Source organism: Mustela erminea, chromosome 14 (genome assembly GCF_009829155.1).
Source record: "Mustela erminea isolate mMusErm1 chromosome 14, mMusErm1.Pri, whole genome shotgun sequence".
In the NCBI taxonomy this organism is placed as follows: Eukaryota; Metazoa; Chordata; class Mammalia; order Carnivora; family Mustelidae; genus Mustela; species Mustela erminea.
The window spans coordinates 55,126,236-55,142,313 of record NC_045627.1 but is presented as its reverse complement, the minus strand read 5'-3'; the positions used below and the strand labels follow the sequence as shown (position 1 = coordinate 55,142,313).

Genomic DNA, 16,078 nt, shown 5'->3' with positions numbered 1-16,078 from the left:
TGCCTGCAGGAGGGGTTGAGACTCCCTCCCATGCTCACTCTGAGTGGTCCTGGCCCCCAGGCAGGACCTGAGAGGCCTCTGTCAGTAGTTGCAGGAACTGCTGCCTGGTCTTTCAGTGACCCCAGCACTGAGCAGTGTTCCCGTCTTTGTTTCCCCTTCTAGACAAGGCCCCCGGGGGCAAGGTTTCCTGTCCCTATACTCAGCCTCCACTCCTAAGACCTGGCCTTCTCAGCTCCCCTGGACATCCCTGAGTCCCCACAGTCACCTGGGTCATGATCACAGAGCCTCCTGCCTTCCTTTGGTAGCAGTTCCTCCTTAACTTGGGCAAGCCTGTGCTGGCTGGGATCTGTCTCTTTGCTGGGCTTGACCTCCACCCTCCCTTCCCTGTGCTGTGTTTCGGAGCAGATCCAAGGGGCTCCAGGTAGGTCTCACCTGCTCAGAAGCCAAGCATGCAGCTGGGATAAAAGACGAGCAGCCTGCGCACCGAGCACCTTATCCCGTGCTGGGGATAGGGCCTTGCAGACACTACTCATGCCTCACAGACATGGGCATGCAGGGGGACACTACTACAGCCCCCATTTTACACATGACAAAACTGAGGTTCAGAGGGGTAGGGTGATTTGTGCAGTATTATGGCATGGCTGTAAGTGGCAAAATACAAACTCAGGTCTGACTCACTTCAAAGCAGAATCTCATGTCTGAATCTCTTGGGGCACTTGGGGAGCTATGTTTTTCACTTGTTTGTTTGTTTTTAAAGATTTTATTTATTTATTTATTTGACAGAGAGAAACACAGAGAGAGAGGGAACACAAGCAGGGGGAGGAGGAGAGGGAGAAGCAGGCTTCCCGCTGAGCAGGGAGCCCGAGCAGGCTCGATCCCAGGACCCTGGGATCATGACCCGAGCCAAAGGCAGCCCCTAACAACTGAGCCACCCAGGTGCCCAGATCTGTGTATTGATGGAAGGTGCTCTGGTGATACTCCAAGGGGGTCTGTGGGCAGCAGTGGGGAGCACTGACGACACTGTAATGCACCTGCTCCCCACATCCCAGAGAGCCTCTCAGTGCCTGTGGGAGCGCACATCCATCAACACTGTGGTCTGTCAGGGCAAGGATACTAAGAACAACTCCTAAACCTGGGCAAGATGATGGCCATGATTTATTGAGCACCTACTGTGTGTGTGGAACTGAGTTTCTATCCTCATATGTACTCCTCATATGTACTCACTCTTCCTTCTGAGAGGGGGATGCTTACAGTTAGGAAAACTGAGGCTGACAGAGAGATGACTAGGAGAAGCCAAGACAGGGAGCAGGAACCTCCAGCAGACTCTTCCAGGCAAATGTCCCAGGGCTGCCCTGGGACAGAGAAGTGAGAAGAACTTCCTGAGGATAGCAACCTGACATATTTGAATTCTACCCTAGCTTGGCCTCTGACCTCCTCTTGTGGGAACTCAGGGAGGCCATATCTATTTCCTCTCTGCGGAGTGAGGAAGATCCCTCCTGCTGCTCTGATGTTAGCGAGCGTGAGCCAATGCCCAAGCCCCCACAGGACTGAGTCACTCCCCTCCCTGCAGTTCTCAGGTGTGCAAGGCCAAGTCTTCACCTCTGCCCTCTACTGGATGCCACTTTGGTCAGGTCCCTGGGCATGCAGTGGAAGAGGTAGGAATGTCCATGTCTGTGAACATAGGCACATACCCACATGTACATGTGTGCATGTGCACATGTGTCAGAGGTATACATGTGAAGCCTCCCAGAACTTTTCTTCTAAGAAGAGGGCAACGCCCCTACCATGATGTCAGGTGTCCACTCAAAACCCTCAAAGGTGGTGCTGGAAAGAGGGTGGAAGGGCCTGAGGGGGTCTAGGCAGGACCACAGCCTCAGTTCTCGAGATGGCCACACAGAGCACATCCAGCCTGTCCAGTGTCAGCCACAGCTTGGCCAGGGTGGTCCCTGAGAGGTGTGGGGATGAGGCTGGTCGGAAGAATGGGCCAGGCCACCCCTCTTCCTTTTGTCCTGCCATGGGAGATTTGCAGTGAAGAAGTCCCCCTCAGCCCCTTCCTTCCCACTCATGTCTGTTCCCTGAGAAGAGGCCCGAGGATACAGCCTTATTAGCACCAGAAAGTAGGGCTTGTCTGCACCCAAGGAAGCCCTCCCATGGCAAACTCCAGCCTCATAAATCCAAGGGCCGGGGCCCTGGTGGTGTCTGGCAAGCAGCACGAGGTCTGGTGGCCGCAGGGTGGCTCTCCTGAGCTGGCAGCGCTGTGCCCTGGCCTCCCGCCAGCAGGCCTGCTCTGGACATCTCCGCTGGCAGAACCCCCAGCCAGCTTCTGTCTTGGCAGCTTCTCCTGCCTACCAGGGTGACTTCACTTTGACTTCATATCTGCAGAGGGATGTGCTCATCTCTTATTCAGCCCTGAAGAGGGCGGGGCTCTGCACCGCTGGAAAAAGAGACGCTGAAGGAGGGGCACCCCAGGCCTCCTGTGCTGGACCCTCCCACCCCAGGGCTCCATGGGCTTCTATTCCTCCTCACCTAAGTGGAGGCCAGACCTCAAAAGACAGCTAGGGATGGGAGAGAACGTTTGCCTCTTCTCACAGAGACCTAGACTCAACTCCAACTCCAACCTCACCCCAGGTTCCCCTATGTTAGGGGCCCGGAGTCTCAGTTTCCCCCTTTATTGGATTGGATGTGTTTATTGGCATCACTTATTTGGGCAAAAAATTACATTATTTGGAGTTCCAGCTAGTTGCTCTCCTACTCAGTCCACCTACTAAGAGCTTTCCTTTTGGGAATGGAGGACGCTCACCGTCCAAGCACCCCATTAGGTTGCCAGTGCCAGGCCTCCTTGAAGGCCTGAGCCAGTGTCCTGCTCCCATCGGCTGGGCCGGTCCTAAAGTGAGGGGGATCACAAACTGGCCTCAGGAGATGTCACTCTGTCTCTCAGCGCGGCCGCGGACATTGCCAGCCACATGCCAGGCTCGCTCCTGGAGTGCGCAGGAAGCGCTCAGACTCCCCTTCCCTTGCCCAGGCTCTTCCCTCCTCCGGCCTTGGGCCCCAGGAGAGGCCACGCTCCCACCGCGTCTCCCCTCCTCTGAGAAATGGCGGAAGATGCGACCCGCGCCGAGAGCCTGGAGGCGGGGCGCCCGCCTAGCCTCCCGGTCCGCTGGGGCGCACCCCTCGCCTGTCGGCCCAGACCCGGCAGCCCTGCGTGGTTTCCCAGCCCTCACGGGGCAGACGGAAAGGGCGACGCGCCGGGACCGAGAGCGGACGCACAGGCTGAGGAAGAGTGGCTGGGCGAGCTGGGGGTGCGCGAACTGGGGCTGCGGGTGGCAGCCCCGCAACCCGCGTCCTGCACCTCGCTGCTACTCGCACGCGGCCCCACCGGCGTCCCGCGACCAGCACCAGTCTACTCTCTGAGCGAGGCGGGATCCGCACCAGCACCCCCAAACCAAGGCGGGTACCCCGAGCCCCGCCCTTACCCCCGCACCCCGCCCGCACCCTGGCCCCGCCCGGCACGCCCCCGGCACGCCCCCCTTACCGCCCCGCCCCGCCCCTGCCCGCTCCGGCGGCGCAGCCCGCGCGCGCCCCGCCTCAGTCCCGCGACCAGAGCCAGGCGCGCAGCAGTGGAGAGCAGCCGGAGTCGGCGCCCCGACGCTCTGCGCCCCCAGTGTCCCCCGCGTCCCCCGCGTCCTGGGCGGGCATGGGGCGGCCAGGCTAAGCACCGCATCCCGCCGCCGAGACCCGGGCCCCAGCCAGCAGCCCTCTTGCCGCGGCCCCGGCGCGCACGGGCCATGGCGAAGGCGACGGCGACGGCCGGCGCCGCGGGGCTGCGGTTGCTGCTGCTGCTGCCGCTGTTCGGCGAAGGTGAGTCCTGCCGGGGGCCGGTGCCCGTAGAGACCGGGGCGAAGTTGGCGCCTGGCGCCGGGCGGCGGAGCGGACGCGCTCGGAAACGCCTTTCTCTTGGCTGCGGGCAGCCGGCTGCGCAGTTGCCCGCTGCCCGGGCTGAGCCGGGAGCGAGGTGGGGCGGCAGACCCGGCGCTTCGAGGCCCGGACTGGGCGGGTCTCTCGCCGGAACGGGTCGTGGGCCGAGCGGCCGGGGTCGGTGCCCAGGGCCTGAGTCGCAGCGGTGCGTCCCAGCCTGGTCGCGCCTCGCGCCCGCGTCCTGGAGCGAACCGGACGGACCTTGCTGCCGTTTCGGCGCAGGTCGGGGAGGCCGGGTGGTGTAGCCCGAGGAAGCCCGCGACTTGAGCGGGCAGCTCTGTCTCTGCAGATTGTTCCAACTTGGTTTCCTTTCCTCGTTCCACGTCGGTGTATTCCTCCTCCAGCTCGAATTCCCTGGCCCGCCCAGGGGTGCGAAGGGCACCTGCTGTTTTATAAAAGGTTGCTTTTCCCTCGTGCGCTTTTACCACCCTAGGCTTTAAAAAGCCGAAAAGCCCGTGGTTTCTGGGAGGCTGCCCTCGAGGGCCCGTTCAGACTGGCCCAGCGCAGCCGGGGGAGGGCCCGCCGCGGCCAGAGTTCCAACAGGGAGCTTTCGAGTCGTGCGCCAGGCTACCCGAGGCCTTTGCGACCAGGAAACCGCTCTTGGCCAAGCGCTTTTGACTGTCCCTCGGTGGGGCAGGGCTATGTGCCGCCTTTCGGCCAGCGTCGGTGCTGGGAAGATTGGCTGTGGCCTTGCAAAGGCTGGTCACCACCCCCGCCCCAAACTCGGACAGAATGAAGCCTAAGGCCACAGAATCTTTGACCCGTTGGCCATGCCTTTTAGTTTTTTTGAACCGGCCCTGACTTGATCTCCTACTTCAGCATGCACCAAGTTTCTCTCCGACAGGGAAAGCTGCCCTCTCGCACTGCTTACAAAGGGCCTTCTCTCCCTGTGGCCTTTGGGAACAGGAGAAGCAGTGGTCCCCTGCCTCTAGCCTCTGGTCTTGCAGATTCTGGGTTCACAGACTGGCCCCAAAGGCTTCATTTGTGTGGCTGAATCCTGGGTTTCCCTGGAAAGATACTGAAGCCAGAATGGGTTTCCAGCCCATCATGGGGAAGGCAGGGGAGAAGTCCTTCCCTTGCCCTGAGGAGGAATGAGGGGGAGGGAGTCTGTTTCCGGAAGGAGAACTCTGGGGTCACTGGGCTGCATGGGGGAAGACCCCAAGGAGGCTGCAGTCAGGACAGAGGTAAACACAAGCTGAATGTTCTGAAGATCTCTTATAACTCTGAGTTGTAACTTTGTAGTTGTGGGTGTGTAGTTAGGTGTGAGCCGGAAGCTAGTGCTGCCTGGGCAGCGTGTGCCAGCCCCGCTGCCTGCAGAGGCTTTCCCCATGCTCTCCCACAGCCACTAGCCAAGTTGGGGTGCCTGGAAGGCTTTAAAGGCTAGACTTTGGAGCCCAGGCTGCAAGGGTCAGCCTGTGGCACTTGGCCTGAATGCAGGTGGCTTTTTCACAGCCCTGGCCCACAGAATTTGGTGGCCAAAGACAGGCTCTCCGAGCAGAGAAGGCGGGCATCCCACCCCGCCCACCCTTCCCTTGGGATAACCAAGAAACCATGATTGGTGGGTGCTGAGAGTGGGGAAATGGCCCTGCAGCCCCCAGGAGGACACAGCTGGGGCCCTGGGAGAGGCACAGGGGCATCCTTCGCTTGGAGCAGCAGCGGAGGAGCGGATGAGCCTGCCTCTCCTTGAGCCGAACCAGGCCATCACTGGTGAGCCCTGCGGCGGCTCCAGGACCCACCCAGGCCGAGAGCAGCTCAGCCTCTGGGCGCCCTCTTGTGGATGCAGTGCTCCGGTGGCCAGGCCTGTTGCCCTGAGGATGCTCTGAGTCTCTAGAGGATGAGACTGTCCCCTGATTGGCCAGACAATTCCCCCAAGGCAGGAGGCTCTCTTCTGTGCTGGGGGACTGGCAGGAGGGGAGTAGAGAGGCGACCCAGACGAAGAGGCAGGGGCCTAGACCAGCGCGCAGAGGAAAGAGCCCTGCTACCTCAGAGCTGGCCAGGAAGGGGGGACAGGGATGTCTAGAGCAAGGCCATGGGACATAAACAGATGCCTGCAGCTTGGTCCCCCTCCATGTGTGCACACTGTCGTAGTGTGTGACCACATACACCTTCAGAAAAAGGTACTGACACAGACTCTTCTCCCACATCATGGCATCCATGTGTGGTTGCAAGCTTGCACATGAGCGCGTGCTCGCACACACACACACACAGGGTCTCTCTCTCTCTCTCTCTCTCACACACACACACACACACACAGAATCTCTCACACACAGTATCTCTCCCTCTCCCTCTCTCTCCCACACACACAGGGTCTTCCCCCGCCTTTCTCTCTCTCTCACACACACACACACAGGGTCTCTCTCCCTCTCCACATACTGGATCTCCTCTCTCTCTCTCTCTCTCTCTCTCTCACAAACACACATAGTATCTCTATCTCATACACAAGGTCTCTCTCTCACACACACACACACAGGGTCTCTGTCTCACTCTCATACACACACACACAGGATCTCTTTCTCTCTCACACACACACATGCACACACACACTCACTCATACTCATAGCTGGTCTTCACAAGACACACTCCTGCCCCTGCTCAAGGATATGTAATCATGACCCCCATGGCCACACACACACCCCCTAGTGAATGAGGCTCGACCCGACTGCCCCCCCATACTCCACCCTCCCCCAGGGAACCCAGCCCCTTTCCCTGCCACTCACACATATCCACCCCCTCATACACTCATGGACATGGCCCAATGGTCCCAGGGAATCCTAGAACCTGGGAAACGTCCATCTAAGACTTATTCTTAGCAGAGTTTCTAGCACTTTGTTGCTCAACACAGATATAGCCCCTCAGCAATTTGAGTCCCAGCTCTTGGGCCCTGCCAGGCTGACACCTCACCCAGCACCATCTCCCTGACTCCCACAGTCCCTCAGCAGGCCTCGAGTCTCTTGTCTTCCTGGTCTGGCTTCTTGGGTCCCATTTTGCTTAGCACCTGTGGCTTCAAGGAAGGACCTTCCCTCTCTCCCTGCAGACCTCTGGGACTTTCACTCCCCAGCACCAAAGAAGGGAAGACTTGCCATGACTTGGCAGGCTCCCTCTCCGGGATGCCTGGCCCAGGCCTCTGCAGTGTGGCCTGGGCAGGCCACTTATGCCTGGACCAGATGTCAGAGCCGCCTCTGCTGGGAAGGCTGCCTCACCTACTTCTTATTTTCTTTGGGCCCCTCCCTCTCTTTTGCCACGGACTGGTAGAAAACAAGTCCTGCTTCGCCAGCTTACCTGGGCCTTGCCCTCTTTCTCCTCTACCCTAGCCTGCATCCCTGCTAAGCCCCTCCGACCTCTGGGGGCCCCAACAGAGTCTAGCCCAACCAAGGCTACAGGGGATGGGCTGGCTGGTGGGCTCCTAAGGGTGGAGCCTGCAAACAGAGAACAAATGGGAAAGTTTATTGAGCCCATTGCTAAATTGCCTTTATTCTGCAGAATTGCTTTAAGGATAGCTAAGTAAATCACTGTTTCCTTGGTGGTGTGAACAAAATGGGATGCATTCACCTAATGGGGAGCTAATGGCCTTTTAGCCAGGGGAAGAGAAAACTAATTAAAAATCATGGTATCTGTTAAAATGGAGCCCAAGGTGCCAAGGGATATAGAGGGCCCGGAAGCTACCACCTCCCCTGAGGCCTTACCCCTCTGTGACCTGAGAGAGGACTCCTCTGTCCTCTGGTCTTAGCTGGACAAAGCTGATGTCAGCAGCAGCTACCCCAGGGAACTCATAGCCTGCTCATCCCTTGCTGAGCACCTCCTGTCAACTAGCTTCCTGTAACCTCCCAGAACCCTAAGGGACATGACCTTGGTTTCCCATTTCATAGGTGAGGAAACCGTGCCCCACGTAGCCTGTGGACTACAGCCTGTGGAGAAGACTCCCCACCCCCAGGCCTCTGGCTTTCCTCAAGTGCCTTCTCCAGGCCAGAGGTGGTGGGGACCAGGGATGGGGCTGAGGAGGGATCCTGGAAAGGGAAGGTAGCCCTGAGCCCTCTCCCGCACCTGCTCAGAGTTCCAGCCCGGCCCAGCTACAGGAGTGAAGTGTGCGCTGTGCTTGAAACAGCAGCTCTCCTGGGTCATGGCTGATTTCTCAGGTCAGACCATTGCTTTAGCCGATGTTTGGGAGTCTTACTGTTTTGGAGACCGCCCCCTGGCATGGCCCTGGCATAGCTGGACCTAGGACAGGGGTGTGTGTGCTCTTGTGAGGCAGGAGGAGATCTGTTTGAGGGTGTAGGCTCTGCGTGGGGACCCAGCACCTGGTAGAAGCTACTGTGCTGGGGTGGGGTGGGGTGGGGTGGGGTGGGGTGGGGTGGGGTGGGGGCTGGGCTTCAGGGGCCGTGAGTGCAAATGTGTCTCCTTCTCCAGGACAGGGCCCTCCTTCCCAGGGCCCTGGGGAAGCCTGAGAGAAGAAAGCGCCCCACCAGGGACCCAGGAAGAAAGGCAGAGTTGGGGAGGCACTGCCCTACCCTCCCAAGCAGTGCTTCCGTCCACCCTGTGGAAGCAGCTACTTTTCTACTGTGGAACGTCCTCCCTGTCCTGTGGGTGTGGAGGAGGCCACTCCCTGCTGGGAGGGTAGTTCAGGGGCTCCTGACCTAAGCTTACGTCCCCACGCCCTCTTCCTTCTCCCCGTGTCCTCCCTTCCCTATGTCCTTCTCCTCCCTGTGTCCTCTTCCTCTTGGTAACCTCCTCCTTCTTGTGTCCTCCTCTACCCACTGTCCTCCTCCCCGTGTCCTCCCCTTCTTAGGTCCTTCTCCTCCCCACGTCTTCCTCTTCCCCACGTTCTCTTCCTTCTCTCCCTGTCTTCCTCTTTCTCCCATGTTCTCCCCCTCCACCCCATGTCTTCCTCCTTCCATCTCCTCCTCTTCCTCCCAGTCCCTCCTCCCCATGTCTTCCGCTTCTCCCCAGCACTGTTGTCCTCCTCCCTATGTCCTCCTCCTCCCCATGTCCTCCTCCCTATGTCCTCCTCCTCCCCATGTCCTTCTCTCCATGTCCTCCTCCTCCCAGGGTCCTCCTCCCTATGTCCTCCTCCTCCCATGTCCTTCTCTCCATGTCCTCCTCCCCCCCATGTCCTTCTCTCCATGTCCTCCTCCTCCCCATGTCCTCCTCCCTATGTCCTCCTCCTCCCCATGTCCTTCTCTCCATGTCCTCCTCCTCCCCATGTCCTTCTCTCCGTGTCCTCCTCCTCCCAGGGTCCTCCTCCCTATGTCCTCCTCCTCCCATGTCCTTCTCTCCATGTCCTCCTCCTCCCCATGTCCTTCTCTCCATGTCCTCCTCCTCCCCATGTCCTTCTCTCCATGTCCTCCTCCTCCCAGGGTCCTCCTCCCTATGTCCTCCTCCTCCCCATGTCCTTCTCTCCATGTCCTCCTCCTCCCATGTCCTTCTCTCCATGTCCTCCTCCTCCCGGGTCCTCCTCTTCCCCATGCCCTCCTCCCCATATCCTTCCCCCACTGTGTCCTCCTCCTACCTGTGTTTTCCTGTTCCCCACGTTCTTCTCCCCTCTCTGTCCTCCTCCTCATTTATGCAATTGTTTCTCTGAGTGAGTGATTTAATAGTAACCATAACAGTAATAAAGATCCACAAGTACTCCCCAGGGGACCATCTGCTACCTAGGGAGCTTCTCCAGGGCAGGAGATGCCCTCGGGAGACAACAGAAGGGCCCTCTGACCTCAGAACTGTCACTGTGCAGGGAGGGTCAGGCAGTAAAAGAAGCACTAAGCCATCACTTCTCCCAAATGCACGGGTGTGATTTCCGAGGAGGTGCTCAGCAAGAGGCAGGCTAAGGGGCGGGGTAGGAGAGGGCCTTGGGCAGCCAGGCAGGCAAGTGACCCTCCTGGCTGTGGGCTTCAATGTGGTGATGGCAGCCGGGGGTCCCCCAGTCCCCCTGCCCATCTCCCTCCTGTTCCCTTGCTCCCTCTCCTCAGCCTCCTGTAGGTCTCGGAGGGCTCTCTTCCGTGCTCTATGGGGTGATGCTCCTGGAAAACTGGGGCATCAGTGCAACTCAGAGAGGCCAACCCAGGAAGGCCCTCTGGCCTGGGGAGGGTGCTCCCGGGATGCTTGTAGGGCTAGGAATGCCCAGGCCTCCCAGAGCCCACCTGGCTTTCCCTTCACCACCCCAGAGTGGCAATCCAGGCTGGTGTTTGGGGGTTTAAGGGAGGCTGTGACTTCAGAGGCAGGACCCCACCTCATGTCGGAAAACCTTAGCAGGTGACGCTGTCTTTGGGCCAACGCTCCAGGACACCTGTAGACTGGGCCTTCCTGCCCTCCCTCCCCGTTCTAGTCTTCCTGCTGCCCACCTTTCCTCAGCTCTGGGACCAGACGAGGCCTGGGCTCCCCGCAGGCTCAGGCTTCCAGCTCTGTGGTTGTCCCCAAGGCTGGAGCCCTGAAGCCAGTGGGCCCTGCACTGTTCTGTCTGAGACTCTAGGCAAGGAGATGGTAGACAAGAGGAGGCAGCGGTATGCCTCTCCCCTTGGAGCCAACACCCCTAGAAAATGAGGTTGTGGGGTGGGCGATGCCAACAGGACCTTGTTCAGGCACCACCTGGTTCCCCAAGGAGAGCAGGTGTCCAGCCCCAAACAAACACCTCTGTTTGCTTTTTGCCCTGTGAGTGGCTCCACAAAGTACAGCAGCCCAGGCACCCCCGCAGGAAAGTCACCTGTGTACCTGTGGGCTGGCCCGCTCGACTTGTCCATGACAGTCTCACAGTGGGGGGTGGGGGGCAAGCCTGGGGTACTGTGACAGGCAGGGCCCCGTTCCAGGCCCAGCTCGGGGGAGATGTCTGTGTCCCTGTAGCCCAGGTCCTGGGGCCCCAGCCCCCCTCTCAAATTCAGGCGCTGGCAGCTGCCCCTCATTGCCATCTTGGGCCATTGTCACATAGGGGCGCTGATGTCTAGGTTCTGCAGGGCCCAGGCCTCCAAGAAGTGCTTAGAAGGCAGCACAGCCCAGTGCCGGGGGCACAGGGGAGTCAAAGCTCTGGCCCAGCCCCAAGCACCAGCCTGACCTGCTCTCTGATGGGAGACAGGTCTCTGCTGCCAAAATAAATCAGAAAGCCCCCAGCAGGATAATGACCCTCAAAGCTTGCGCCTCTTAGGTGTCTATATGATCACCAGCAGATTCCAGTGATTCTCACTCTTTTTGAAAGGGGAAAAGAAAAAATGCAATTTCCTAAAATTTAATTAGTAGCCTAGCAAATGCTGGGGAAAATGTGGTCTCTCTGTGCCAGGACCTGAGGGTAGGGTGTGTTGCGGGGGTTGACTCGGAGGTATGCAGAGTGACGGCAGCCATCTGAGAGTTTCATGAGTTGGTTCCTTAAATTCCTCTTGCCAGTGAAATAAGCAAAGACACAGAAATAGTGAAAGAGCTAGAGCTGGTCCTGGGTGGGTGCAGGTTTCCTCCTTGCCTGCTCCCCCATCCTGCCCTTCTGACATTGGCCGTGGGGCATCTGCTGCTTTCTCTCCTTTCTGGGGAGGAGAAAGGGTAGAGTCGGGGCGCAGGGCACTGTTCCAGCAGCCACTTAGCCCTGGAGTCGCCGCCCTCCTCCTTCTCCCTGGCGGAAGCAGGGTTAACATGCACTTAGCGCTGCAGGGACCCGCTTTGCCCCCCGAGGGTCGCGCCTGGTCAGGTAGGCAGCCCCGAGGGTGGTCTTCACAGGCTACTCATCCAGAGGGACCACAGACATGACTCCACAGAACCTTGAAGGGTCTTGAGTGAGAGCCTTGTGAGTGGCTCCCACCCACTCCTATCTTTGAGGGCAGGTGAGGATGTACTTGGTAACGGAAGCTCCCGTAGTCTCAGTGACTCAACACGGTCCTTGTGTCTCCTGCTGACCGTGCCCCTGCCAGGCACTCCATGCCCAGCCACGTGCTCAGGGAGGGGCACGGAGCCAGGCCTGGAGGGGCCCCCGGCACTCTGCCCAAGTTCTGCGGGCTGGAGTCCCGTTGCGTGGCCCTTCCCTCCTCAGGAGAATCCCCGAGTACAAAGGAGAGTGTGATGGGTCGGAGGGCACATGCCGGGGCACCCGGGGACACCCTTGGGGACCCCCTCTCCAGATTCACACCCTTGAGCCCCACCTCTTTGATGTCGGCTCTCCTGGTCAGCACAGCCAGGGCCTGCGTTGGGCTCAGGCACTGGGGAAGGAGGGATGGTGGATAATTACAGTTTGCTTTTTTGTGGGGAGGTAAAATTCACACAACGTGAAATCAGCCATGGTAACTGAACGATTCAGTAGCATTTAGTGCTTTCACAGTGTTGCCTCAGTATTTCTGCTGTGTTGAACATTTTCACCACCACAAAAGGGAGCTCTTAGCCCCTAGACGTTGCCCCCCTAAGCGCCCCCACCCCCAGTCCCTGGTAACCACTGCTCTGCATCCCGTCTCTACAGGTTCGTCCTCTCTGGATGTTTCATATAAATGGACCTTTTTATCTGGCGTCTTTCTCTTAGCGTCGTGTTTTCAAAGTGCATGCACATTGTGGCACACATCCATATTTCATTTCCTTGTGAGGGTGATACTCCTTTGGATGTAAATATCAGATTTATTTATCCATTCAACTACTGATGGACATTAAGATTGTTTCCACCTTTTAGCTGTTGTGACTAAAGCTGTTATGAACATTCATGGGCAAATATCTGAGTCCCTGGTTTCAGTCTTCTTAGATACATACCTAGGAGTGGAATTGCTGGGTCATCTGATAATTCTGTTTCATTTTTTGAGGAATTGCCAAATTGTTTTACACAGCAGCTGCACTATTTTACATTCCCACCAGCAGTGTGTGAGAGCTCTGATTTTGCCACATCCTTGACAGCACTTGTTATTTTCTGGGTTTTTATTTTGCTTTCTTTTAATTATAGCCAGAGTATGTGGTACAATGTGGTATCTCATTGTACTTTTGATTTGTGTTCTCCTAATGATTAGTGAGGTTGAACATCTTTCATGTGCTCATTGGCCATTTGCATCTTCTTTGAAGAAATCATCTCTTCAGGTCCTTCACCCATGTTTTAATTGGGTGGGGTGTCTTTTTGTTGTTGGGCTTACCTTGCTTTTTCAAACCTCCACCAGGTATTGCTGAGAAGCTGTTTTGTGTCATTAACATTTCACCGTGTCTGTGACATTTCTGACAGTGTTTGAGCCCCTAGGTCTCTTTTGAGGAGGACATGGGTTCATCAGATATTCAGTGGGGGAGGCTGAGTCACCATAACCCCACTGGGACCCTGAGGACCTTCTCCAAAGACCTGGACCCTGAGGCCATGTGAAGCGTGAATGCCCCAGAAGCAATGGTGTCACAACTCGTGTGTGAGATGCCCGTGCCCGGGGGTCACCTTGTGAAGGACCAGGGAAAGGAGGGGTGCCAGGAACCAGCAACCCACCCAGCCCACCTGACAAGGCAGGACTCAGCAACAGGAGGACCCAGGGCCGCCCTGTCTTGCTAAACCTCAGTCCTGACTCTAAAAATAGCCAGGCAGATCTGGTGTAAGTTGATTATCGTAATTGTGGCTGTGTGATGTCATGCTGCTAGTCCCTTGAAGCCATTTTCCTGGGACAGCAGTGTGCACTGAAGCATTGCTCACCCTTGTATCCAGAAGCTACAGGAGTGCTGGGCAGAGGCATGGGGGTGGGCAGGCCGTGACTGAGGAGTAGCTGGAAGGCTCTGTGGGCCCCAGACTGCTCTGGTTCCATAAGAAGGGGGAGGAGAATGGAGGAGGGAGAACAGAGAACTGGCTTCCGTCAGTGGGTGCTCTGCACCTGGCTTGTCCCAGCCATGATTCCAAGGAGGCATTTCTGTCCTGGTTCCCAGCCAGTCACACAGAGAGGCAGTGAAGGAGTGTGAGCTTGGGCCCAGCTCTGCCCTTGTCTTTCTGTTTCCTTGTGTTGCCCTAAGACTCTCCTTTGGACCTAGGTCATGTCTTTTTGCCTTATCATTGGTGGTCTAGGAAGGCACCTGTGATTGTAATCTCGTTGCATCCCATGGCCCACGCCCCACTCCCTGAGACCACCCCGGTTTCCATCATGCCCACCATCCTGCCACTTGTCCCTGCTCAGAAAGTTCATTCTGTGACTGCTTCTGCACAGACATCACATAGACTTGTAGGGGAATCAGAATGAAAAGGAGCCTTAGCCTCAGGTGGAACCTTGTCATTTTATACATGGGGAAACCATATAGATGGGGAAAGCCCTCGGTGTGCAGTGGGCCCTCAGGACCTGCCAGCTTGTCTGGCCACAGGCCCATGCTGTGCTGAAACCGCCTCTGTCAGAGGCTTCCCCAGCTCCCTTCCTTCCACCCTCCCAGCAGAGCAGACCCTTAGGCCTTCTTTGAGGCAACCCCCCACCATCTCCAGAGAGAACCCAGACTCTGGTCCAGGGGGTGTGGTGGCCCTGCAGGGGGTCCCCTCTGCTGTTCACCTGATCGCACCTACCCTTGCTTTTAGTGGGGAGTAGGGAGGGGAGGGGGCAACAGGTCCCAAGCTGCAGGGAGGGAGCGGGGGGGGGGGCTCCCAGCAGCAGCACTGTGACATCCCAAACCTGCCACACATAGAAAGGAGTGTGTACTGGAGGCATGAGGCAGGCCTCTTCCCAGAGCCCCTGGGAAAAGGGCCTTCCTTTGACAGGGCCCCTTCTGGTCTTCTCAGACTTGACAAGGAAGCACATCCAGACCACAGGACAGCCTTCCAGCCCCCCCATCAAGCTAGAGCAGTCCTAGTAGGCCCTTGTCTGACTGACAGGCTGCTGCTGGCTCATGGGGGTGCCTCTGTCCCAGTCACCCCATGTAGACGTTACCTTCCTGACTCCTCCCCTACAAGTCATGGATCACTATCCCCATGCAGAGCTGGAGCCCGCTGGTTCCACCTTTTTGAGTATTTAGTTATAATAGGATCCAGTGGGATGGAGGGAAGGATCCCTCGAGGCTCACTTATGTGTCCAGCTGAGATAGACATGTCAGGCCCCTAGCATTGGTGAGCACCTGCCAGGTACTTCGTCTGCACGCAGAAACCATTACTGTGTCTGTCCCTGGCAGACAGATACTGGCTGAGCAGACTGCCTGCCAGTCACACATACCTGGGCTTCACCCCATTTCACTGAAATGTTAACAGTGTTTATACCAGGAGACTTCTAGGGGCACCTGCTTTTTTAGAAGAGGCTAAGGGAGGTATGGATGGGTATCTATGATGGCATTTTCAGCCTGGTCTGCAAGCAGGTGGGTGGGTGGCCCAGAGTCCCAGGGCCCAGGGCGCTGGCTTATCTGCACTTGTGTGCACAGCCGGCACTGAGCAGGAGAACTTGGTGGCCACACATACAACCCCAGACAGGACCCTCAGCTTAAGTCCTGGCTCACTGTCTGAGTGGCCTTGGGCAAGGTGCTTAGCTTCTTTCTGCTTCAGTTTCCCCCTCTGCAAGATAGGCACCATAACCAGCCCTACTTCTGGCAGTTGTGTTAATAAGTGAACAATGCATGTGAAGTGCTTTAGAACAGAGCCTCTCACAGAAAATGCACTGTAGACACTTGGCCTGTTAATGTTGCACAAAGAGGGGCTCCTGGTTGGCTCAGTCAGTTAAGCGCCTGCCTTCGGCTCAGGTCATGATCCCAGGGTCCTGGGATCAAACCCTGCATCAGGCTATCTGCTCAGCAGGGAGCCTGCTTCCTCCTCTGTCTCTCTGCCTGCCTCTCTGCCTACTTATGATCTCTGTCAAATAAATAAATAAAATCTTTTTTTTAAAAATGTTGCATAAAAAGTGCTGGGGCAGGGCAGGGGTGGTGGTGGACAAAAATGGGCAGGACCCTCTGTGTTCAGGGAGCTCAGGTTTGGTGGGGTGACATATTTGTTTAAGTCTGAGTCATATTTGTTAAGTCTGGGTGCATGAGGGACAGTTCTCCCAGCAGAGGCACACAGGGTCCAAGCCGGTAATGTCCTGGCCGGTCATCCCCAGGCCGGGGCCAGCGCGACCAAAGTCAGCTGGGGCCTTGGGGCATGAGAGTGCTGGAGACACAGGGGCCTGGTGACCCGCAAACAGTCATCGGCAGGCCACTTGGGTGGCCGGTCTTTTTCTAGCCAGGCCTTGCCCTGGGTAAGAAA

The 16,078-nt window shown here is 57.5% G+C and overlaps 1 protein-coding gene across 1 annotated transcript in view; it reads left to right on the top strand.

Moving 5' to 3' along the window:
• The first annotated feature begins 3,559 nt into the window (after positions 1–3,559).
• The window catches only part of RET (ret proto-oncogene), a 51,908-nt gene continuing 39,389 nt past the window's right edge, over positions 3,560–16,078 (top strand). The window contains exon 1 of the mRNA XM_032314054.1: positions 3,560–3,858. Coding sequence (XP_032169945.1) covers positions 3,786–3,858 — 73 coding nt within the window. The 5' untranslated portion in view covers positions 3,560–3,785. The remainder of the gene's footprint in view (positions 3,859–16,078) is intronic.